This window comes from Athene noctua, chromosome 24, assembly GCF_965140245.1.
Source record: "Athene noctua chromosome 24, bAthNoc1.hap1.1, whole genome shotgun sequence".
Taxonomy (NCBI): domain Eukaryota; kingdom Metazoa; phylum Chordata; class Aves; order Strigiformes; family Strigidae; genus Athene; species Athene noctua.
Window position 1 is genome coordinate 3,318,226 of NC_134060.1, and position 23,061 is coordinate 3,341,286.

The 23,061-nt window shown below is 59.0% G+C and overlaps 4 protein-coding genes across 7 annotated transcripts; 2 read left to right on the plus strand and 2 right to left on the minus strand.

Moving 5' to 3' along the window:
* Positions 1–71: 71 nt before the first annotated feature.
* On the plus strand, positions 72–2,934 carry PITHD1 (PITH domain containing 1). The gene is made up of 6 exons (XM_074926125.1): positions 72–268; positions 443–486; positions 629–706; positions 1,582–1,686; positions 2,204–2,312; positions 2,539–2,934. Exons 1-6 carry the CDS (start codon positions 80–82, stop codon positions 2,638–2,640), a joined length of 627 nt encoding a protein of 208 aa, XP_074782226.1. The 5' UTR covers positions 72–79; the 3' UTR covers positions 2,641–2,934.
* Positions 2,935–3,289: 355 nt separating this feature from the next.
* LYPLA2 (lysophospholipase 2) lies at positions 3,290–12,134 on the plus strand. The gene is made up of 10 exons (XM_074926234.1): positions 3,290–3,380; positions 5,859–5,964; positions 6,767–6,798; positions 7,487–7,552; positions 7,939–7,986; positions 8,182–8,252; positions 8,543–8,616; positions 8,766–8,867; positions 9,251–9,427; positions 9,620–12,134. Exons 2-10 carry the CDS (start codon positions 5,887–5,889, stop codon positions 9,668–9,670), a joined length of 699 nt encoding a protein of 232 aa, XP_074782335.1. The 5' UTR covers positions 3,290–3,380; positions 5,859–5,886; the 3' UTR covers positions 9,671–12,134.
* A 905-nt stretch (positions 12,135–13,039) lies between these two features.
* GALE (UDP-galactose-4-epimerase) lies at positions 13,040–16,866 on the minus strand. The gene is made up of 11 exons (XM_074926040.1): positions 16,796–16,866; positions 15,392–15,518; positions 15,181–15,296; positions 14,830–14,943; positions 14,443–14,619; positions 14,206–14,319; positions 14,042–14,108; positions 13,858–13,943; positions 13,651–13,728; positions 13,329–13,443; positions 13,040–13,238 (listed from the first exon to the last, which is right to left on the minus strand). The coding sequence occupies exons 2-11, from the start codon at positions 15,510–15,512 to the stop codon at positions 13,183–13,185; spliced, it is 1,044 nt and encodes a 347-aa protein (XP_074782141.1). The 5' UTR covers positions 15,513–15,518; positions 16,796–16,866; the 3' UTR covers positions 13,040–13,182.
* A 731-nt stretch (positions 16,867–17,597) lies between these two features.
* HMGCL (3-hydroxy-3-methylglutaryl-CoA lyase) lies at positions 17,598–22,341 on the minus strand. Of its 4 annotated transcripts, none has more exons than XM_074926046.1 (9): positions 22,284–22,341; positions 21,858–21,944; positions 21,514–21,621; positions 21,006–21,101; positions 20,356–20,504; positions 19,695–19,758; positions 19,135–19,323; positions 18,640–18,765; positions 17,598–18,250 (listed from the first exon to the last, which is right to left on the minus strand). In XM_074926046.1, exons 1-9 carry the CDS (start codon positions 22,332–22,334, stop codon positions 18,149–18,151), a joined length of 972 nt encoding a protein of 323 aa, XP_074782147.1. In that variant the 5' UTR covers positions 22,335–22,341; the 3' UTR covers positions 17,598–18,148. The 4 variants fall into 4 exon arrangements, with proteins under 4 accessions (XP_074782147.1, XP_074782148.1, XP_074782146.1 ...); XM_074926047.1 differs by having other exon boundaries at positions 22,278–22,334; XM_074926045.1 differs by lacking the exon at positions 22,284–22,341 and adding an exon at positions 22,016–22,102.
* Positions 22,342–23,061: the final 720 nt, after the last annotated feature.

Consider the following 23,061-nt stretch of genomic DNA (forward strand, 5'->3'; position numbering starts at 1 on the left):
CGCCGAGCACCGCCCCCGGGCGGGCGGGGCGGCGGGAGCGCGCAGGCGCAGGGCGGGAGCGCGCAGGCGCGGCGCGGTCATGGCGCACGGTGCCGGGCGCTGCCGCTGCTGCTGCGGGGAGGCGGCGGCGGTCGGCGGGGAGCGGGGCGCGGCCTGGGGGCTCTACCTGCGCATCGACCGGCAGCGGCTGCAGTGCCTCAACGAGCGCCGCGAGGGCAGCGGCGCCCTCGTCTTCCGCGCTTGGGAGGAGCGCGGCGACCGCGCCCAGGTGGGGCCGGGCCGGGGCCTGCAGCGGTGCCGCTGCGGGAGGGGGTGCGGGAGAGACGAGGTGCTGCGGGCCCCCGTGTTGTCCCCGAGGTTACCCGCCCCGCGGTGCCTGTGCTCCCCCGGTGCGACACCCGCGTCCCCGCACCGGCCCTGACCTGCTCTTCTCTCTTCCCAGTTCGTAGAAAGCGACGACGATGAGGAGCTTCTGTTTAATATCCCGTAAGTTCTTTCCCTGAGGTGTCGTTGGGGCTTCTGCCTCGCCTTTGTGTGCCTGGCAGTGAGGCACGGCTGTGTGCTCCGGTCACCGGGGCTGATGTGGAGAGAAGGGAGGTGAAAACGCCATTTCTGCGTCTCTCGGCAGGTTTACGGGCAACGTGAAATTAAAAGGAGTAATTGTGATGGGAGAAGATGACGGTACGCATCCGGCAGAGATGAGGCTGTAAGTAAAAGAAACATTAACTTTGCTGGAGCCTAAGCTGAACTGATTGATTCGTAGCCAAAGAGAAAAGCGATTCTCGGGCTGTTGGGTGCCCGAGCAACTGGCGAGGGTGCGCAGTGTGGGTGAAGGCAGTGTTATTCTGCAGCAGCTCCGTCATTCCGGGGCCCCAGGAGGAAAAAAACTGTAACTTGTACAAGGATGAGCGTGGCTACTTGCTGCCTTTTCTCTAGAGAAATGAGGTGCTGATTTTACTTAGTAGAGAAGGTTTGCTTGAGACCCTGACTGTGCTGTGAAGAAACCAACCTGCTGGCGGCTTAGTGGGCTGCAGAAGGATCAGTGGGCCAAGAGGGGTTATTTTGGGGGGAAACTCTGAGGCCTGGGAGGGAGGGACACAAGTGACAGAGTGTCCTGCAGTCAGGTGACGTTTGTGAGTGTTTGGCAGTGGTGCTGCTGTGCTGAGCTGTGTGGCCTGCTTTCGCTCCTGAAGGGAGAGAGATCCTTCTTAATGCTGCCTTTTATTTTCACATGAAAGAGTACTGAGTACTCTGCAGGTCTTGCTTGTGGGGAAAAAATACACCTTTATAGAGCCCCTATTTTCCTTGGTCTCCAGTGTACTGGGGTCTGGGTTTCTTTGTGTATCCAAGCATGCTGAGATCTGTATCTCCCCAGCTTTGTTCCTTGTTATTTCTTCAGGGTGTTGGGCATTCTGGAACATGATGATGCTTTGTGGTGGTGTCAGTATTTTTCCTTTAGAAGACAAAGCAAATTGTTTCTTGTTGTTGAGAAGAATCTGGGTAGTGCTAATGGATGGGGAGGAGACCAATTAGCTGACCTGTATGTTAATAACTTCCTGAGTTTCCTCCCTCTTTTCTCAGGTTCAAGAATATTCCTCACATGTCCTTTGATGACGCAGCCAGGGAACCGGACCAGATGTTCAACCTGAACCGGGATCCAACGGGGGAGCTGGAGTACCCCACCAAGTACGATGCGGACTGACGCACCTGGGGGGTGCGGGGGGCTGCTCCTCCCCAGCACAGGACCTGCACTATATCCAGCCTGCTGCTGTGCTGCTGAATTTTAGGAAGGTGTTAGCAGAGGGCCATTCCTTCCCTTGTATCTCGAAGCTGCCCACAGTAGATTTTGCTTCCCCAGTTCTGTCCTGCCCTTGTCAGGTGAGAGCTCTGGTCTGAAAACCTCCTCCCCAGAGCCAGTGGGGTGCCTGCACCCATGGCCCAGGGCTTCTCGGGGTGCAGAATCATCCTGGTGTTGTGTCCCCTGCTCCTGGCCCCAGTGGCAGCTTGTTGCTGGCCCACTCGCTGCAAGTGTGAGGGAAACTGCTCCTCCTGCATCCTCAAGTCATTTGCTCCCAAGTCTGACTCGGATTAGGGCAGGAGCTATGCAGTGTGGGGCCACGGCACCGTGCTGGGAGGAGGTGACAGTGCAGTGGAGTGGCAGCTTGTATGCACAGCTCCAGTTTCAGAGTGTGTTTTCTTTCAGAATTGCCCGTTTCTCCAATGTTTACCACCTCTCCATCCACTTTCCAAAGAACTTTGGAGCAGAGACAACGAAGATTTTTTACATTGGCTTGAAAGGAGAGTGGACAGAGGTAGGTGAGAGCAGAGATGAGCAAAACTGTGCTAATAGCGTAAAAAGGGCTTTAAATTGTAGCTTAAGCTGAGCTCTAGCGATGGGGAAGTAGTGGGAGGAGTGTGAGGGCATCTGTGATGAAAAGTCCAAGATGGGAACCTGCTCAGCTCTTGCCAGCCAGGTGTTTTAGGAGGGACTCATGTATTCTGCTCTCCTCTGGACTAACACGTTTAATCTTCGTACAGGCTCATCGCCACGAAGTCACCATCTGCAATTACGAAGCATCGGCAAACCCAGCTGATCACAAGTTGGAACAAATCACCCCACAGACTCACTTCATCTCCTAACAGAGCTGTCGGCAATCTCCAGAGGTTGTGGTGCAAGCGCATGGATGTGATGGGCTGACTTGGACAGAAATGGCTTCCTGAAGCCCCGGAGAGTGTTGGATTAGCTTTACATTTCAGTCTTTGCCTTGGAAAGCAGAGCACTGAGTGTGTGCAAGGCCTGGGTGAAGGTGGCCGCTGAGGGCAGCGGCATGTTGGGTCCTGCAGCAGGGAGAGTCGGTCTTTAGGCAGTGGCGAGCTCGTGTCTGGTGTCTTTTACTTCTCTGCCTGCCAATAAAACACACACTGAGGTGCAGAGCCGTGGCCTGGTCACCCTGACGCCTGTCCCGGAGGGTGGGTCACAGCCGGGGGGTGGAGCGGTTCTCCCACCCCGGCAGGCGGCCGGTGGGTGCGGGGGTGAGCGAGCAGCGGGGACGGCTCCGGGCCCGAGCTGCCACCGGTGGTTGTGTGGCAGGAGCCTCGGTGCCTCGCCAGCAGCAGAGACGGAAAAGCTGGGCGGGCCCCGGGCCGCTGCGGTAACGACGGGAACCGGGGCCTTCCCCCCGCTAAGCCCGTGGCAGCTCCAGCCGCCCCGCTCTTCCCCTCTCGGCCGGGGCCCTCGCTGCGAACATGGCGGCTCCGCGAGGGGCGGGCGGCGCGTCACTTCCGCCGCGCTGACCCCGCCGTGACCCGGCGGGCGGGACTTCCGGTGGGAGCGCGTCGGGGGAGCCGGGAGGAGAGCGCGCGCCGGGCCCGCGGGAGAGGTGCGGGGCGGGACGGACCTGGGGGGGGGGGGAGTCGCTCCGTGAGGGCGGGAGCGGCGGGAAGCCGGGGCGAGGCGAGGGGGGGCCGCTTCCCCGCGGTGCTGTTCGGGCGTTTAACGGGGGCAGCGGGACGGTAGATCACCGGCTGGTGCAGCTGCGGGCCGGGCTCCGTCAGAGAGGCCGGAGATCCGGGGCTGCTCTCCCCGGCCCCCGCCGCTGCGGTTCTGGTTGGCGGGTCCCGGGTGGGCCCCTGAGGCCTCGCGCTCGGGGCGGCGGCGGGAGCACGTTGCCGGTAACGGGGCCGCTCCACGCAGCGTGGAGCCGCCGCCCCCCCCCCCCCCCCCCCCCGCCCGCCGCGCACCCACCTCATCCCACGCCCAGAGGCCTCCCGGCGGGTCGGTACGAGCCCTCCGGATTTCCAGCCTTTAGGAAACCCCTCAAAAAGCCCCGTTTCCGCCGAAAATTGGCCTTCCCGTTCCAGCCGCCGCAGGCGGGAAGCTGACGGGGCGGCCGAGCCGTGCGTGGGGTTCAGGCCTCCCGTCGGGCCCCCGCACCCCGCCACGGGCCCTCCCGTCCCGGTGGGGTTTCTCCGGCCTCCTGTTGCCTTTCCCTCCCTGCGGCGGTTCCCCCGCGGCCGGTCCGGGCCTGCGGGCGAGGCCCGGGCACGTTAATAACGACGATTAAGCGACTTGATCCCCTCCTGACAGACGCGTAACTCCGGGGCTGGGCCGTGGGTCCCACTGGCGTCACTCTCGTGGGCGAGGGGTAGGTGTGGGGTGTGGTAGCTCAGAGGCTGGACAAAAGTTCATCCTTTTTTTGCGTGGGGGTGCTTTTGTGCAGGCAAAGCCGCGTTTTGGGGGGGTTTATCCTTCCCGTGTTATGTTTTGGCCTCGGGGCTGCCTGTGCTTGAGCTGTTCTTGTGGTGGCAGCTGTGGACCCTCCTGTAGATACTCCGGGAGTGGGGCAGAAACACCCCAGAAAAACCTTGGGTGTCTCCAAGGGGTGTCACCTGGGGGGTGCTTCGGGCAGCCTTGACCCTCAAATCCCCTCTTTTCCGTGAAGCCTCAGTGAATAAAACAAAGACGTGAGTCTGTGTCTGCTCAGGGAGCACGTTTCAGCATCTCCATCTGTCATGGAAGATGCTTTTATTTCTGGCTCTTCTTGCCAGGATTTTTGGCAGGTGCTGTTTTTTTCTCGCTGGTTGTTTTGACCCTGGAGTACACACGAGCACGTGGGCTGTGCGTCTGCGAGGTTCGCCAGACCCGAGGAGCTTGTTGTTCCCCGTGTTTTTATTTGAGTCGGGGAAGCAGCTGACGAACAGTTGGTGAAACAAGTTGGGCAGGTCTTGGTCCAGGCTGGTAGAGGAGGCGGCTGTTTCCCTTGGGTAAGGCTGTCTGCCGGGTACCGGGAGTTGGGGGGGGGGGTTGAGTGGTCCTGTGCCATCCAAAACCCTCTGGGGATGGTGCTCACTGCGAGATGTGAAGATCTGAGCAGACCGTGGGGGGCTGATCTTGCTCCTGGCAGTAGCTGGGAGGCTGATCTTGCTCCTGGCAGTAGCTGGGAGGCTGATCTTGCTCCTGGGAGATGATGCCAGCACTCTAAATGTGCTCTGATCTAATTAGTCCTGGGTGGTAAGCGGGGGTTAGGGCCTGTCATGGGAAGTGCAGTAGTTTTAGTGATTTGTGCTGGACTGGGAACAAACACCATCGACTGTCGCGTCTGAAGGCGGTGTCGTGGGGGCTGTTCGCTCTGCAGGAGCCACCCGCCTTGCAGGTGACCAGGATCGGGGAGGTGACAATCAGCACTTGGCGCTGGCAGGAGGCTGCGGTGGTGGGGACAGCGCGGTGGGGACGGCGTGGTGGTCCTGGCTGGCTGCTTCGGGGAGGGAGGGGGATGCCATTGCTGAGGGGGGGCACAGGCTCTGGGAGGCAGCGCGGGGCTGGGTCTCGGGCCAGCGCCTGAACGCTCCAGTTTATCCCTAAATGGCTCCATAAAAGAGGGCTGGACCTTTTATTAGTGCTGTAAAGCCTGTGCTGCAGCGTGCCAGGGGCCGGCGTTTCCTTCTTTCCCGTCGGAGCAGATGTGGGTCAGGCTCCTCCTCGGCTCTGCTGGCAGCCGGGAAGGGATGCTGAGGCTGCGCATCGCCCGGCCGCCCTCTGCCCACGTCGTTACAGTCACAGAAATAACTTTGGCTTTGAGGTGTCACAGAAAGAGCTAATTTTAACACTTTCAACACCCCACGCGCGCATCCCCACTCACACGCATCTGGTGCTGCGACGTGGAGGGTATTTGGTGCTTTCTGACTCTCCAGCCTTGCCAGGCCAGGGATGGAGTGGGACTGTCCCAGGGCTTTAAACACCAAACCCTTCACATACTCTTTAATTTTCCCCCAAATAGCTGGTCCCTCTGAAGCACATAGTTGCCAGGGGGTAAGAGGGGTTTATTTTCCTGCCTTACCTTTGTCCCTCTGTCCCACAGGTGCCAGTGTCTGAGTCCCTCTCGGTGTATGTGTGGTAACAACATGTCTGTCCCCCTCCTCGCTGATGCCGTGACTGTCTCAGGGGCAGAGCGGGAGACTGCCGCGGTAAGGCTCGGACCCCTCCTGCCTCACCTGCTTCTTCCCTTTTAGCAGTCTTGAAGATAAGGAGCTGCTTCTGTGGGGTTTAGAGGAGCCATGAGCTGAGCCCACAATCCCTCAGCTCCTCAGGTGCATGTCTTGATGCATCAGGGGGGATGCAAGACCTTGTCTTGTTGTGGAAGAGTAACTGTCCTTTGGGCTGGGCTGTTTGTTTCTGGTGCTTGGTCCAGGGTGGCAGCACAGGCGCAGCCTTGCAGCTAGGCTTGATCTGCAGGGAAGTCAGTGGGAGATAGAAGTGATTTGGCTATTTTAAAGTTTTTAAAAGAAAATCTCCCCCAAAGAAAATCCTCTGTTCCTTCCCTGGGACCAAGCAGGCTGCCTTCCCTCTACTCCCCACCGCTTAGGGGTTGCTCTAGCCTTAGATTAAAAGCCTGTAGGTGTGGGTTTTGTGAGACTTTGGGCAGGCTCAGCCTCCTCTCAGCGTGGTGCCGGGCAGCCTGGCGGGACGGTCCCTCACCCACTGCCCCCCTGCTCCGCTGGGCAGCCAAGGGGCCACCGACACCCACGGACCTGGCCGTGACAGCAGACTATGCATGATGATGATGATACGCCTGTTCCACCCATCCGTCATGCTCAAAGCTGCAGAGACATCTCATTAGCATCAGCTAATTTCTGCCTGTTTTGAGTCTCTTCTAGTTAGTGACTAAGTGGCCTTTTGCCGCCTCCCTGCGAGCCCAGCCCTGCCTCTCTCCCAGGGCACCGGCTGTCGCACTAGCTAATTCTTTTGTTTTTCTGCTTAATTTAACAGGTCATTTTTTTACATGGCCTTGGAGACACGGGGTGAGTATTCCTGGAGCTGACTCTGGCTGTGACGTGGGCTTTGCTGAACACAGACCCAGGCCTGGCCGTTTGCTGCCAGTGCCGGTGCTGCTTTCCCCAGGGGCAGCTCCAAGATTTGTCTGGGGCTTTGAACTCGACCCTGTAGCCGTGCCTGCGCCACCCTCGCAGGGAATCACCGGCCAGCAGCTGTCTGCACTTGAATATTTATGATCCCGGCAGCCTGGCAGCCCCCTGCCTCCTGCGGGTTTGATTTTCTGCTTTCTTTAAGACAAGCAGATAAGCACTGCGGTTTTTGCAGTCCTTGGGAGGGCTGGGAGTTGGGTTGTAGCTCCGTGAGTGCATCTCTCAAATGTGCAAGGCCACCTTAAAGGACAGCAGGAGATACAGCAGTAACAAAAGGCTTCTACCGGCACAGGAGATTCTCCCTCCTGCCCTGCTGACAGCGGCTCCTCTGCCTCCCGCTGCGGGGCTTTGTGTGCTGCTCTGCCCTGCCACGGAGGAGATCTGTGCTGGGGATTGGCTCTGGGATTCAGGCTGCTGGGGTGGGCAGAACCCAGTAAAATAACATCAGGGCAGGGGTCCAGCAGCCTTGGAAAAAAAATGCCCTTGGGGGAAATCCCTCACCTTTGCCAGCATCCTCCAAAATGCAAAGGCAAGCCTTGAACTCCCTGCTCTCCTCTCTCCCCAGGCACAGCTGGGCTGACGCCCTCTCCTCCATCCGCCTCCCCTACGTGAAATATATTTGCCCTCACGCGTAAGTGTTGTCCTTGCTTGGGGAAGGGCCTTGGGGGGCCTGGGTGGGCTTTGACACTGGTGCCCGCTGCCAGGACTGTTTGGGGAGGCAGACAGTGGTCTGTGCCCTCACCTACCTGCGGGGCTGCGCAGTGAGACTTCATCTCTGGCTGTGGCTGGTTCATGCAGGGCCCCACCCCTGGCATTTTCTGCCTGCAGGCAGCGGGGTTCCCCTCAGAGCTGAGCAGCACAGGAGCTGCTGCTCTGAGTGTTTTCAGACAGACCTGCTGTCCCTTGGGAGCCTCGTCCTGCAGCTGCGGGCAGAGAGCCGGTCACCCTGCTCCCCTCGGCTCGGACTTGCTTCTCTTGCACTTGAACTAAAACACCCCAAATTTTTTTTCTCTGCAGGCCCCGGATCCCGGTGACCCTCAACATGAAGATGGTTATGCCCTCCTGGTCAGTGCTGTGGGTGGCAGGGGTGGGTGGGAGCCTTTTGGGGGTGTATTTTGGGGAGTGAGGAATGGGGGGGCTGAAGAGCCAAAATATGCTGCCCTGTAGGAGTCAGGGGAAGGACAGAGCACACCCAGCTCCTGCCTCCCCACACCCTGGGTGCTGGAGAGGTTTTGGGACTGACCCTGCTTCTTCTCCCAGGTTTGACCTGATGGGGTTGACTCCGGATGCCCCTGAGGATGAAGCTGGAATCAAGAAAGCTGCAGAAAACAGTAAGTGGCTTTGGGGAGGGGGAAGCACCAATCTCCTGGACACCTCTCCCTCTCTGGGACAGGAGTGGGCTTCTTCCTTCCACCGCTCCTTCCCTTCTGCTCTCCTCTGATCTCAGCATGCCTGCTCCCTGGTGGAAGCCAAGTGCATTCCACCCCTGGGAGCTCTGGGCACCTGCCTCACCCTGATGTGCTGAGGGTCCTGTGTGTACCCCCAGGCCTCGGGTGCTGCTCTTCAGCTCCCCCCCCACCCCCCAAACCCTTCACTGACCCTTTTCTGTGCCTTCTCCCAGTTAAAGCAATTATTGAGCATGAGATGAAGAACGGGATCCCACCCAACCGCATCATCCTGGGGGGCTTCTCACAGGTGAGCTGGGCTGCAGGGGGCTGAGGTGGGACAGACTAAGGGTTGGGGTGTCTAAAGATGGGGTGAGGTGGGTGCTGGGTGAGCCGGGGCTGCAGATCCACAACCCCCCCATCCCCGTGGCACTGACAGACCTTCCTCATCCTCTGCAGGGCGGCGCGTTGTCGCTGTACACGGCTCTCACCTGCCAGCACCAGCTGGCCGGCATCGTGGCGCTCAGCTGCTGGCTCCCGCTGCACAAGGCCTTCCCACAGGTACCCTGCGCCGCCACGTGTGCCCGCGGGGGGGTCACTGCGGGGGGCTTTCACATCCAGAGTGAGCCCGGGGCTGGTGTTGGGGCTTAATCCACCTCCCTCCTCCTCCGAGTGGGCACAGTGGAGATCAGGGCTCTGCCGCCGATCTGGTGTGGGCACCCACGAGCCGATCTGCTCCCTGGGACTCCTCGCGCCTGCTGGGCAGCGGCTCGGTGGTTTGGTGGCCGTGGGGAGGTGTTTGGTGGCCAGGCAGCAGGCGCTGTGCGAGCAGCTCTCCCGCCGAGGAGGGGAGCTGCCAGGGGACGCGGACAAAGCACCTGCCCCATTCCCCACCGTTGATCCCCTCTGCTGGGCACCCCTGAGCGCTTTTTTCCTCGCTGCAGGCGGCGAATAACGGCGTGAATAAGGACATCGCCATCCTGCAGTGCCACGGGGAGATGGACCCCATGATCCCCGTCCGCTTCGGGGCCCTCACTGCTGAGAAGCTGAAATCTGTCGTCACCCCCACCAAGGTCCAGTTCAAAACCTACCCTGGCGTGATGCACAGTTCCTGTCCTCAGGTCAGTGCCTCGGGGAGGGGGGATGGGGCCCTTGGGGGCTGGATTTGCCTTTGGGACTGACCCCAGCACGGTGGGTCGGGCAGGGCAGGGAAATTGCAGAGTCCAGGACACACGGGACGTGCAGCCCCTGCGCCTGGGGGGGGACACGGCCCTCGAGGAGCCCCGGAGCGACGGGCTCTGTCCTCTCCGCAGGAGATGATGGCGGTGAAGGAGTTCATTGAGAAGCTGCTGCCCCGCATCTAAGTGGAGCCAATCGAGACTGTCGCAGGGAAGGACGCCGAGGTCGCAGCCACCGATCTTTCCCCCCGTGACCTGTCCGCTGCAAACGGAAGCCATGGCACCCCACTGCACCTCCCGCCGCACCCCTGGCCCCTGCCTCTCCCCGTCTCCTCGCACCGCTGCGGCTGGGGGTGCCTCATCTCTCCCTGCTGCTCTCGGAGCTGAGATTGGAGCTAAGGCGAGTTTTCGAGTGGCCTTTTCTCTCCTCTTGCTCCGAGCGGTTTCTGTGGGGGTCACCATCCCCCCGACTCCCTGTTCAGGCACCGCAGTGTGTGTGGGTATGGCGCGGCGCGGGTGAGTTTTTGTTTTGTTTTGTTTTTTGTTGGGTTTGGGTTTTTTTGTAACAGTATTAGGGGTGGGACGTGTCCCCGTGCGGCGGGAGGAGCGGTGCGGGCACAGGGCAGGGCTGGGGCACCCTCCGGAGCCCTCTGTGGCCCAGAGCAGCCCGTGCTCCTCCTCTGCCCTCGGCCCGGCCTCTCCGCGGCTGCTCTCGGCCTCCACTCAGGCGACTCACGGGTTTTCAATCAGAGCTCAGGAACCCGGGACTCTCCTGCGAGTGCCTCAAGGCCCAGGGGAGAGGCTCTGCTTCGGGCCGGTACCGCCAAAGGCTGCCCCGTTTCCCGGGTCTGGCAGAAAAACGTCCACACAGCTCCTGCACCTCCTGGCACGGGGCCCCGGCCCCCGCCCTGTCGCACACGCACACTCCCTGTCGGGCTCGCCCCGTGCTCCAGCAGCCTCAGCTGTCGGCCTGGGGCAGCTCTGCCCTCCTTGAGATAATCGCTTCCTTCCTCCTCCTCCTCCTCCTCCTCCTCTTGTTGCTTTTACAATCTCCCAGCGGCGTCTCTCCCTCCCTCGGCCTGGCTCTGCGCCCTCAGAGCCCCAAAGCGCTGCCGTTTACAGCCGGTGTCCGAGCGGCTTTGCCACGGAGCCCGCCCGGCGCTGGCCCGGTCCTTTATGTCTCTTTTGCTGCTACTTCTCCTTCCCTTTGAACGTGGGCTGGCTCGGGGAGGGAGAGGCGAGGCGAGGCCCCCTGGCCCTCAGGGAGGGCTCCTGGCGCAGCAGAAGGAAGCAGCTTTGCTCCCAGCCATCATCTCACCAGCATCTAACACCCGGGTGCCATCGCACCCCATCCTGTGGGGCAGGGCTTTGTGCCCCCCCCCCAGGGGCTGTGGGCTCTGTTGGCCTTTCTCCGTGTACAATCACAGGTTTCCGCGGAGCCTGCGGCCGAGGCTCGTCCTTCTCAAGCGGGAGCCTGGCTGGGGCACGAGGCCAGGACCGTCCCCACCACCAGTCCCCGGGGATGGGGCCCTGAATGTCTCCTCCAGGGGTGGGGTCCCGGCCGCCCCATCCCCTCCCACAGGGCCGAGGGCACTCGCTGTTGAGCAGCGCTGCCCTTCTCCTCGCCTCTCCTCCATGGGCTGAGCCCACAGCACTGTTGGGCCCTTCCGGGGGCTGGAGCTGTACCTGTCTTTTAAAAAAAAAACAGCAAACCAAACAAGCCAAACCACCACAAAACCCACCTAGCCTAAGGGCCATCGCTCCCTCCCGCGTGCTCCGGCTCTGCGTGGGGCCACCGTGTCCTGTCTGGCCCCTTGCCCTGCGGCCTCTGTTCGGTTGCCCTGTGGCCAGCAGCGGGCTGTGGCTGGGCTCGCAGGGCTGGCACCTCCCCGAGGGCGAGGGCTGCTCTGGGGGCACAGGCGGGGGGCTCAGTGGCAGCAGCTCTGCTCCAGCCATGTCCTCCCTCCCTGCCCGGGATGCGCAAAGCAATAACCCGCTCTGCGGAGAGTCGGATCTCTCAGACCCATCCTTGGTTGGTTTCTTGGGTTGTTTTGGGTTGGGTTTTTGTTTTTTCCACCCCCCACATCCCTTTAGGAAGTCTTAAACCAGCAAACCTGCTGCTGGCATCGGGGCGAGCCCGGCTCTGCCCCTTGGCTTTTGGGGTTCAGTCCTGCTGTTTCTTCTACTTTTTGTCTGTTTTAAAGCTGCTGTGTCCTCCCCTCCCGGCGCTCGGTGGGTGGGGAAGGCGGGAGGGGCTGGCTGGGGTGGGAACGCAGCTCCCCGCGGGTTACCTGAGGGCTGGCGGACGGACAGACCGACCTATTCGACTGTGAACTGGAACCGTGTGCGTAGCGGGGGCCAGCGGGGGCCCGTGACTCGTGGCCGTCCTTGGGCACGGCCACGGGTGGCCGCGCTGGCCCCTTGGCAGAGCATTCCTGCTCGCTCCCCGCCTGAGCAGCACGTGCCTGGCCGGGGCCGTGCTGAGGACCTGGGAGGGAGAACGGCTTCTCTCCATTCCTCAATACAGCTTTTTTGTTTTGTTTTGTTTTCCTTCCCTCTCTTTTGTCTTCCTTGTAAACGTTTGGGGTTTTTTTGTGTGTGTGTTCCACAGAGTCAGATACAAGGTTAAATAAATCGTAAACCTCTCCCAGAGCTGAGCTGGCATCATTCGTGGTTGGGCAGGAAGCATCGTCAGCACCCCTATAACTGGTGGGGGGGGGATTAGCATGAGGCCCCAGGGACAGCAGCTCAGGCTGAGTGGAAGCAGAACAGAGCTGCCACTTAGAAAGTAAGAAAGTTTATTTAAAAACAAATCAAAAGCTCGATTCATAATTTAGTAGCATAAGTTATTAATCTAACTGACAGCAAACAGGGCTGACTGCGTCATCGCTGCCTAACGAAGCCATTAAGAGCTGCCAGTAATAAATAGGACCAGTATTTGACAGCAGAGCTGGGCAGCCTTTGGCACCGTGATGATGGAACTGGCTGCCACAGGCAATGAAGGCAAACCAGGCACCAGCCACATCTAACAGCAGCCAGGCAGAGCCGGCCGTGCCCAGGGCTGGCACAGGAGTGGGGGGGAGATGAGGCTTGGTCCCCAAAACTGCCCTGGGGGGGCAGGGGAGAAGGTGTGTTGAGGGAGGGGAAAGCCCCTGGCAGGCATCGGGGCCTCGGCCCTGGGGAAATGAGCCGTGGTGGGCTTGGGATGGGTCTGGTCCCTGTGGGGGGTTCCTGGGGCTATGAGGTAGGGGCTCAGTAGCCCAGGGCAGGGGGCAGCGGGTGCCCCGGGGGCAGCGGGGAATGGGTGGGTTCCTCAGCAGTTTGGGCTCGACAGGACTTGGTGTGTTTTAGTGCTGGATGTGGCCACTTGCCAGGGCACAGGGAGGGCCCAGCCAAGCACCCCCTCCCTGCTAGGGCCAGCACCAGCCCCTGTGCATTCCCACGAGGTGGTTTTGTGCCCTGGGTGCCGCAGCTGGGCCCTGGCTCTGTTCTTCCTTGGGTTTCTGCTCTATGAGATGCAAAGGACCTGGAGGGATGAGGATGAGGAGTGGAGAGAGGCTGGGGGGGTGCTCCTGCCTTCCTGCCCCCATGCAAGAGGCAGGAGGGGGAGCTGGAACTGCAGCCAGGATGATGACAGCCCCGGGGGGGGCTGGTCCTGGAGCAGCCCACAGCAGCCAGGAGAGCCCTCGGGCCACGGCTCAGTTCTTGCTGAAGCCTGTGGGATTCTGCAGCTGCCACCGCCACAGGTCCTCGCCTGCAAGAGGGAGAACGGCGGTGAGGGGGGGGCCAGGAGAGGGGCAGCCAGTGGAGCACGGCCTGTCGAGGAAGGGGATGATGCTCTTACACATCCTGTCCAGGTCAAAGGCAGCTTTCCAGCCCAGCTCGCGCTCGGCCAGCGCCGGGTTGGCGTAGCAGGAGGCCACGTCTCCCTCCCGCCGGCCCGTGATCTTGTACTTGATCTGCAGGGAGAGCAGCACCGTGGGGCCTGAGGGCTCCTGGGGCTCAGCAGAAGGGACTCGCCTGGGGCCCAGGAGCTGAGGGAGCGGGTGCCAGTGGCTGCTGCAGACACAGGCCCAAGGGCTGCCGTGGCGGGGACAGCTGGGGGCGGCCTGTGGGAGCAGCTGGCTTTGTGCCCACGGCCCTGCAAGCCGCAGGTCAGACCTTACCTCCCTCCCTGAGGCTTTCTCCATGGCCCGGACCATCTGCAGGACGGAGTAGCCGGTGCCTGTGCCCAGGTTGTAAATCTGGGAGGAGGATGAGGGATGTGGGTCAGCTGCTTTTGTGAGAGCAGAAGGGCCAGGCCCCACTTTATCTCCCCTAGGGCTGTGAGGGCCCGGCCCTGAGCGCATCCCAGACCCCAGCCCTCTTGGTACCTTGCAGCCACAGTTCTCCTTGAGCTTCTTCAAAGCAGCGATATGGCCCTTGGCCAAATCCACGACGTGGATGTAATCCCTGACGCCTGCGGGGACACAGGAGGTGAGCACAAAGCCCTCCCACCCGGGGTGCAACCAGGCTGAGGAGCTGGGCTGGCTCTGCTCCACCCGTTCTCCAACGCACCCGTTCCGTCGTCCGTCGTGTAGTCGTTCCCGAAGACGTTCAGGAATTCCCGGCGCCCCACCGCCACCTGCACAGAGGGACAAGCCCGTGGGAGCCCCCTCAGCCCGTGCCCTGCGCAGGCACCACGAGCCCAGGGCTCCTCAAAGGCTGCGGCGGGGCCGTACCTGCGCCACGTAGGGCATGAGGTTGTTTGGGATCCCCTGAGGATCTTCTCCGATCATCCCAGACTCGTGGGCACCGATGGGGTTGAAATAGCGGAGGAGAACGGCGTTCCAGTCCTGGGGAGACACACAAACGTGGCTGCCCCGAGACAGTGCAGCGCTGTGTGGTGCTGCGGGGTCACCCCCGAACACTCCACTGGGAAAAGATCGCGGTTCCCAGCCCTGCGGGCAGCTCCTCACCCTTTCTGCTTTGCAGAGATCTCGAATCATCTCCTCAATGAAGTACTTGGATTTGCCGTAGGGGTTGGTGCAGCCTCCAACCGGGTGGTTTTCATCCAGGGGCAGGTATTTGGGGTCCCCGTAGACGGTGGCGGAGCTGCTGAACACGATGTTCCTCACGCCGTGGGCCCTCATGGTCTGGGGAGCAGGGACCAGCCGCCACTGAGCCAGCAAGTTCTGCCCCCTCCAGCTCAGCCCACCCAGCTCCCCCCGTGCAGGCACCCTCACACCCCTGGGAGCACGCAGGGACCAGGCTGGCAGGCAGCGCAGCCACCCCAGAGCAGGATCGGGGTCACCCAGCACCCCTGCAGCCCCCAGCACCACGTGCTGCCCCCCGGCTCTGCTCACCTCCAGCAGCTGGATGGTCCCGGTGAGGTTCACCCTGTAGTACTCCAGGGGCTTCTGCACCGACTCCCCCACTGCCTTCAGCCCCGCAAAGTGCATCACGGCTGAGAAATGGTGCTGCAGAAGGAGAAAGAGCTTGGCGTTAGCGCCACAGCAACGGGAGAAGCCAGTCAGAAGTCTCCGCAGGTGTTTCATTCAGCCAGCCTGTGTGATCCCCATGGCCCAGAGAAACATTTGCTGGTCACAGCATCCCCTCAGCATTGTCCTCCCTGCTCAGCTCCTGCATCTCCCTCCCGGTTCCCACCTCCAGGAGCCCACAAAACCACCTTGGGGCACCACAGCTTTTATTCTCACCTTACTGAAGAGCTCCTGCAGCGCTGCCTCGTCGGTGATGTCCAGCTCCTGGAAAAGGATGGGCTGGCGCACGATCTGCTGCACACGCCGGAGGCTCTCGGGGAGCGCGTCTGCCCCTGGGGAGATGGAAGGGGGTGGAGGCACGGGGAGAGCTGGAGGTCCCGACACGGGCCGAGCCCCTTGCACGGGAAGGGAGGGAGGCTCTCCGTACCTCGGATGGCGTTGTGGAAGTTGTCTATGACCACGGGGACATAGCCAGCCTCCACCAGCTCCAGCACACAGTGACTGCCGATGTAGCCAGCTCCGCCGGTCACCAGGATCTTCTCTGCCATGGTTCCCTGGGGGAGGAAAGGCCCTTCAGTGAGAGCACTGTGTGAGGTGGCCCGGGGTGGGCACGACAGCCAGGGGCCTTGAGAGGGAAGGGACAGGCAGGGCTGGGACACTGTCACGTCAGCACTGCCGGCCGGCACTCCCTGCGTTAGAGTCCGCCATCCGGGCTGGGCAGGCTGCAGCACACCCTGCCGATGTGGCTCACACCTCCAGGACAGGGAGGGCTTATCTGACACTTGTCACATACCTGGGAAAACCCCTTGTTCTTCCTGTTAAATCCAGCCAAGATCCTGGTGTCACCCATTCCCTCAGGCTAATTCACCCCTAAGCACAGGGGCAGGGAGTCATCTAATGGTGTTAACTTGGGTGGTCTCCTCAAGGGGCATCAGGCATCACCTCTGCCCTCTTCCCCCATTCCCTGTTTTTTTCTCCAGCTCTGAAATTCCCTCTCTACAACAGTCCCAGCACTCCCTCCAGCATCCCTTCCTTTGCCCAACGCTGGCCCAGTTCTACCCGTTTCCCAGGAAGGTGGGCACTGGGTCACTGCTGACTACGGGGGCATTTGCTGGCGTACACAAAGTGGAAACCTGAAAAATAACCTGCAAGAAAGCCCCTCATCCCTGGGAACCGACAAGCAGGTCCTGCCCAGTGGGAAGGAGGCAGAATCCACTTTATCACCAAGGCATGTGGAGGCAGCACAAGGAAAGTTTTCTCCCTGGATGACTTTAGTCATTCTCTGAGCTCCGTCTAAGTTTGAAAACTAAACTGAAATCACGAAACCATCCTAGTCTGTGTCTGCTGCCGGCCTCAGGGCTGCTCTGGCAGCCGGGGAGGGCAGCTCCAGGGAAGGCCAGAGCCTGAGCCAGGCAGCTGAGGGCTGGAAAAACAAAATAACGCTGCTTTCCAGCAGGCAGGTGAGCAGGCAGCGGGACGGGGCACGGGCCTGTGGGACAGGGTGTGGACGCGGGACAGGGCGAGGACGTGGCACAGCCATGGCGCGGGGTTCCCTGCGAGGCTGCGGCCACCCACAGGGCCAGGGATACCCGTGGGTCTGGGCTTGGGGCCGGGACCAGGGCTCCCTGCGGGGCCGGGGGTGCCCTGAGGGGCTGCGCATGGCCGGGGGGGGCCGGGGCCGGCTCCAGGGTTTACCTGAGGCGCCGGAGGTCCCTGAGCGGCGGAACGTCCCTCAGGGGCGCGGGGGGTGGGACCCCCCTGCCGAAGGAGGGCACGGCTGCGTGTCCCTCCGCTCGCCCCCCTCCCCGCCCGCACCCCCCCGCCCGCTCACCCGCCGCTCCGGCCGTCTCCCGCCGCCGCGCTCGCGCTGCCTCTGCGCCGGATGCGGCCCCTTTAAGGCGGGGCGGGGCTCCCCGCCCCCCCGCGGTGCCACGCGCACGCTCTCCCATGGAAACGCGTCACGGCCGCGCCCGCTACGGGCCGGCGGCGGGGACAAAAAGCCGCGGGGGAGGCGCATGCGCAGGTCGGCCACGCCCCTCTCGGGGCGGAGACTAGCGCAGACAGACGGCGGCCATTGGTGCGCCGGGGAGTGGGCGGGGCTACAGAGCCCACCCGCGGGGCTAGCCCGGTCCCATAGCGCCCCCCGGCGGCGGGAGGAGCCCACGGAGCCCCGGGTTTAAAACAACCCCCCCACACCCCCGATTTATCCGATTCCAGCTTATTTCCGCGTCACGGTTTACTGAAGGGTTACGGCTTGTTAAGCGATGTGGAGAGACCCGGAAGGCCGGTCCCATATGCGGCAGCCTGGGACAGTCAGGGAAAGGTGCCGCACGCAGCCACAAACCAGGCCCACCCCACGGAAGGCCGGGGGCTCTGCACTTGTCTCTGGTCTCACAAATAAACTATTCAATGAATTATCTTAAATAGAAGACCGGGGGAGACTTCCCTAGGACCGCGAGGAGTACGTGTGTGTACACAACAAGCGTGTTTCACGCTGTTTGTTCTCCAGGGATGGGCCACAGCCCACCCTGATGCAGCATTTCCATGTCGAGTGCTGGTAAAAAAGGTACTTGGAACCAAACCAGCAGCAAAAGCTCTTTCACTGATTCAGTTAAACCAAATTACTAATAGCGTAGAATATTAAATAATGTGGTTTATTACTGCTAGTATTTAGAAGTATCTTACAACAGATACAGTCCGTTATTACAATCCCTAAACACTAAGACAGAAGGCCCAAGGCTGCCCCTCGACACTTCAACGACGAAGGGGGAGCCTTTCGATTTCAGTCTTAACATTTGTAGTAAGGAGAGAGAAGGGAAGAAGGGTCATGCCTGACCTGGAGAAGTGCTCTAACTAGAAAAGCTATGGTTTATCCTTTGCTGGTAGTTTATGGCAACAGTCTCGAGGTAGAAGTTACACAGGATGCTGTTCTGAGCTGGTGCTACTCCTCCCTCGGCCCATCCACGTCCTCCCTTCTCTAAGGCAAATGGCTAACATCTTCAAGGTTGAATATAGTATTTGGGTTTTTTTTTCATTTCTTCATAGATTCTGATGGATTATGCATTTCCTCTCAAGTGCTGAGCCTGGAAGGAGCACTGAAGATCAGAGGCAGAACGGAGGGGAAACCCAGCCAAGGCTGGATCCTTGCTTTCTTCTTGATTCAAAGAGAAGCTCGATTTGAGTATCACAGTCTGCAAGATGCCTGGGACACTTTGGAATTGGTTCGTCTGTTGAGAGCACTGCAAATAAACGTGCCTGTGTCCATCAGCTTCTGCAAATCCACACCCTTCATGGGAAAAAAAAGATACAACATGCTTTGTTACCAGTTCTGCCACGTAAAGCTGCCCAGTAACAACTGGCATCACTGGGAGAGATGAGCAGGGGGTGAGGGAGCCTTTAAAGGGTACTTTAACGAGGCCCTGAGCGCTTGCTGCTCGCTGGTGTAATTCTGAGTGAGGGTTCAAATTGCAGAGCGTGGAAAAAGGGAGAGGAGGCAATGGGCCTGGCTGTGGGGGTGGGCCTGCCGTGGCAAGACAAGGCCCGCAGGCTCGGCCTGCCTGACCTGCACGGCAGAGCCAGAGCCATCCTCCAGCTGAACCCGCTACGCTCGGGCTCCCTGGGCCTAATCTCGAACCCCTGCTGAAGCCTGAACTGGCAAAGGCTGCTCGTGCTTACCGTGTGGATGCCCAGGCCGTTCAGCATGTACACCAAGTCCTCTGTAGCAACGTTTCCTGAAGCTCCTTGGGCGTAGGGGCAGCCTCCGAGGCCAGCAACGGAAGCATCAACCACGCTCACACCCATCTGCAAACAAACCCACTATCAGTAAATTCCTCTTAAAGGACAAACTGTGGTCCTGCTCCTCAAATCACAGAATCCCAGAATCATCCAGGTTGGAAAAGTCCCTGCAGCTCCTCCAGCCCAACCATGACCCTCCCCCTGACCGTTCCCAACTCCCCCAGATCCCTCAGTGCTGGCTCAGCCCGACTCTTCAACCCCTCCAGGGATCCCGGGGACTCCCCCCCTGCCCTGGGCAGCCCATTCCAACGCCCAACAGCCCCTTCTGCACAGAAATCCTTCCTCAGAGCCAGTCTAAGTGGTTCTGAATCTACGGTCTACTGGTTCTGAATCAAAACCAAGGAAAGATGCTTTTCTTCAAAGCAAAAATCTCACCTGAAGTGCCACCAGGATGTTGGCAAGAGCTTGCCCGTAGGTATCGTGGCAGTGAACTGCAAGAGCCCCCACTGGCACCTCTTTCATGACTGCTGTCAGCATCTCCTTCATGCTCCCTGGGGTCCCAATGCCAATGGTGTCACCGAGGGAAATCTCGTAGCATCCCATCGAGTACATCTTCTTTGAGACCTGTCCAAAAGCCAAGACACTTACTGAAAAGGTGGCTTTGTCATTCCCTTCCCCAGAGCTGGAGACCTGCTGCACGGAGGGATCAGTGCATGCTTCCCTGGAGCACAACAGCCACAGGGACAATAGCCAGGAGAGTTTTCTCTGGGATCACCAATCTCCAGGTCCTCACGCCTCCCTGAATTCCCCGTCCATCTCAGCGGGACTCAGTCCCCCCTCGCTGTGGTGGTACCCAGCTGTAACCTTCCCCAGTTTCCCCTCAGTCTTTGGTTAAATGGTTTGACACATCCTTCAGCCCCCTGTGCCCCACTCACAGCCATAAAAGTGAGCCAAACACCTCTCAGAAATTCTGGTGGTGTTTATAGTGAACTCACCTCTGCAACTTTAGCTGCAGAAATCTTCCCTTCGTAGGGACATCCAAGGACACAGGAAACGTATCTATGGTTAAAAAAAAAAATACACATTTTTAGCTAGAGAACTGAAGTGAGATTATACTAGCTAAAGTCATCAGGATTTGTGCTGCATCTTGCATGCTCTATACAATGAAAGAATTAATTTCATATTCTAAAAATCAGTCCGATGGCCACAGCTTACATAATTAACGATTCAACAATTACTTTTTCTACGGACATGAAGAATTTGCAAGAGGAGAATGCACGGGACTGTTAGGTTTGTGGATTTATGTACTTTCATGTGAAATGCTTGCCAAGAAGCTAGTGCTATTTTCGATCATTTGGTAAAGCTGAAGTCAGAATAATTACACAAAGGGGGAAACTGTCAGGAGTGGTACAGGCCACCATCTGAAACATCGTTAGTGTGGCGGTGTTTCCAAATTTAACACTTCTCAATGCACTGAGCTCACATCTGCTTGCACCCTTTCACATAGAGAGACAGTCCCCCTCCCAAAAAGGTAAAGTTTAAAAGAAATCCCACTCCCTAGCACTGCACGGGATGGACTCCAAAGAGATAAACTCAAGCAGTCACATCTCTCCGCGCGACCTGTTCGATGGTAAGTTCGCAGCAGGAACTTCTTACCCCCGGACAGGAATGCTGGCTGCTCTCGCTGCAGCCATCACTTCATCAAATCTCTCCAAACTCTCCTCTATGGAGCAGTTGATGTTTTTCTTAGTGAAGAGCTCAGAGGCTGCTCCAAAGATCGACACTTCTTTGGCCCCTGCTGCCATCTGCCAAAAGAGAGTATAAACTAACGTGAGCCGATTTCTCCTGCAGGGGAAATGACAAACTCAACCATGAAAACAGTTCTCTCGTTTTATAAAAATTATTTTTTCCCCAGTTCTTCCCTGAATAACCCAATCCTCTTCTCCATTCATTCTACAGCAAAAACATGACACATCCAAGTTAATCTTCGAAAGAAGCGTAAAGTTACAGATGCAGCAGTAAAGCCACATCTGCCGGGTGCAGTCAGGAGAGCTGTGGGACACGCAGATAAGACTGAAAGCATCACTGTCACAAATTATTTTTTTTTACAATAGAAAACATATCAAGGTATTTTCTATTATAAACAGCAGGTTTCTATTTCACCTGCAAAACAATTCCTTGTAAAGGAACAAGATGAGACTGCTGCCTGCCAGAATAAAAGATGCATTTCCCACCCTTAACCAAGTGTTCTTTGTAGGCAACCCTGCACGAGGCCCCGTGAACAGCCAGACGCTGCCATCTCTTACCGCTGCCTGAAATCCTTTCAGATTAGGGGTCAGCACAGGATAACTAATACCCGGCAACTTATTAATTCCTTGCATAACTTCAGTATGGTCAGCCATCTGCAAAATAAACAAGGAAAGGTTTCTAGGGGTGACAAGCTGCGAGTTACAGAATAATTTTTTAAATTTGATTTTATGTACTGGGACAGCAATATTTATAAATAAGAGAAATGGCAAAAGAGCCACTAAAGAGCAAACAGCATTGTACCCTGTGAAGGATCATAGTTCAGTCACCCAGGGCCAACAAGTGCTCAGCCACCTGTTTGTATTTGAGCTGTACATTCCCCCTTTCGCAGGGTCCAAAGGGAAGGCTGGCATATCGCAACCTCTTTTATTTGGTTTTGCTGTTTCTTGCCCAGTTACAAGCCACAGTAACAAGGATTTTGGAGCAAGCAGAATCTTTTTCTTGGATCACTATCTATTATTAGGCATCTTTATAACATACAGTTGTAAATCCTGTCTGATTACTGACCTGAGGAACCCACTTGGGGGAAACAAAGCTGGTGGCCTCTATAACCTGAAGCCCCGTCTCTGACAGCATATTGATTAAATTGATTTTCACCGCTGTCGGTACAACATTCTAACAAGGAGAAGAAAAGAAAAATGATCTTATTATTTTCACAATAAACTTTTCCACCACTGAAAAAAAAAACCCAACAAACCCACCCTTCATCTTTCAACATCAAAAAGCGGCTTTTAAAGAAACAAGCCCCGTCGGTGGGGCACTATGGCACGTTACGGGTGTTCGGTGAGTGAAACCCCCCGCTAACGAGGGGAGGTGCTGGGGGCGCGGCGGGGGCCCCGGCCCGCCCGTACCTTCTCGTTCTGGAGCCCGTCGCGCGGCCCCACCTCCACCACCTTCACACGCCTCGGGAAGGCTCCGGCCGCCGCCGCGGCGCTGACCTGGGGACAGAGGGACAGCGTCAGCCCAGCCCCGCGCCCCCCGGCCCGGCGCCCCCCTCCCCGCCCCTCACCGGCCGCAGCGACACCGCCCAACGCGAGAGCAGGCCCCGCGCCGCCGCCATGGCCGCCCACGCTCACGTGACCGCGCCCCCCCAGTCCCACGTGACTCCCGCGGCTTCACGGTCACATGACACCCGCGGTCTGCAGGTGGAGCCGCGACCCCCGCTGCGGGCCGGGGCTGTGCGGCCGCCGCCGCCTCTCCGTCCGCCCCGGCGGCGAAGGGCCGTCGCTGCCGGTCCCCGAGGCCCGCCGGGGGAGCGAGGGAGGCCCAGCCCGTACCTGTCCCCGCGGGCCGTCCCGCGACAGCGACCCAGTGGCGCACTGTGGCATCTTCCCCTCCGACACCGGCACTGTGCGGCCCCTCGGGAGCCGCTTACTTATACGATGGCTTTTCTGCTGGCTCCCGCCGCTGAATAAACACGGCGTGTTTGTTTTGGATGGGCCCCCACCCTGCACCAGCAGTTACCAGCGTGATGGGGTTGGGAGACAAAAAGGCCATCGCTCTGTTGTCCCTTTTTTTTTCCCACCTCTCTGTTCATAACGTCATCACCGGAGCCGGGGTGATGCTCCTGTGAGTAAGCGGGTCTCTGGCAGTCAGTGCCAGTTCTCTGAAGTCCACACAAGTTCGTCAGTACTGATGATTATTTGTCAATTGAGTAACAGCTCCAACACCACCAGCTCAGGAGCCGTCCCAGCGCTGCGGCTTAGCTTGAGCTAAACTCACAGTGTTTTGGCAACTTTTGGCTTGCACCACATCATACAGTAACAAAACACAGCCCGTATGCAATGTTGTGGGGCCTACGCAACAACTGCGCTGCAGAAACACGCATCATTAAGGGGCGTTTCGTCATTTAAGTACGTATTGTTCAGCCCTTTTTAGAGACGTTCAACATCAGCGCAGGAAATCTTACCTCACTGAAACAGCAGAACTCAGAGGTTCAGTTCTGAACGGTGGCTTCTCTGTTAAATTCATACAATCACAGAACGGGTTGGTTTGGGTTGGGAGGGACATTAAAGCCCCTCTAGTCCCAACCTCCTGCCCCAGGCAGGGCCACCT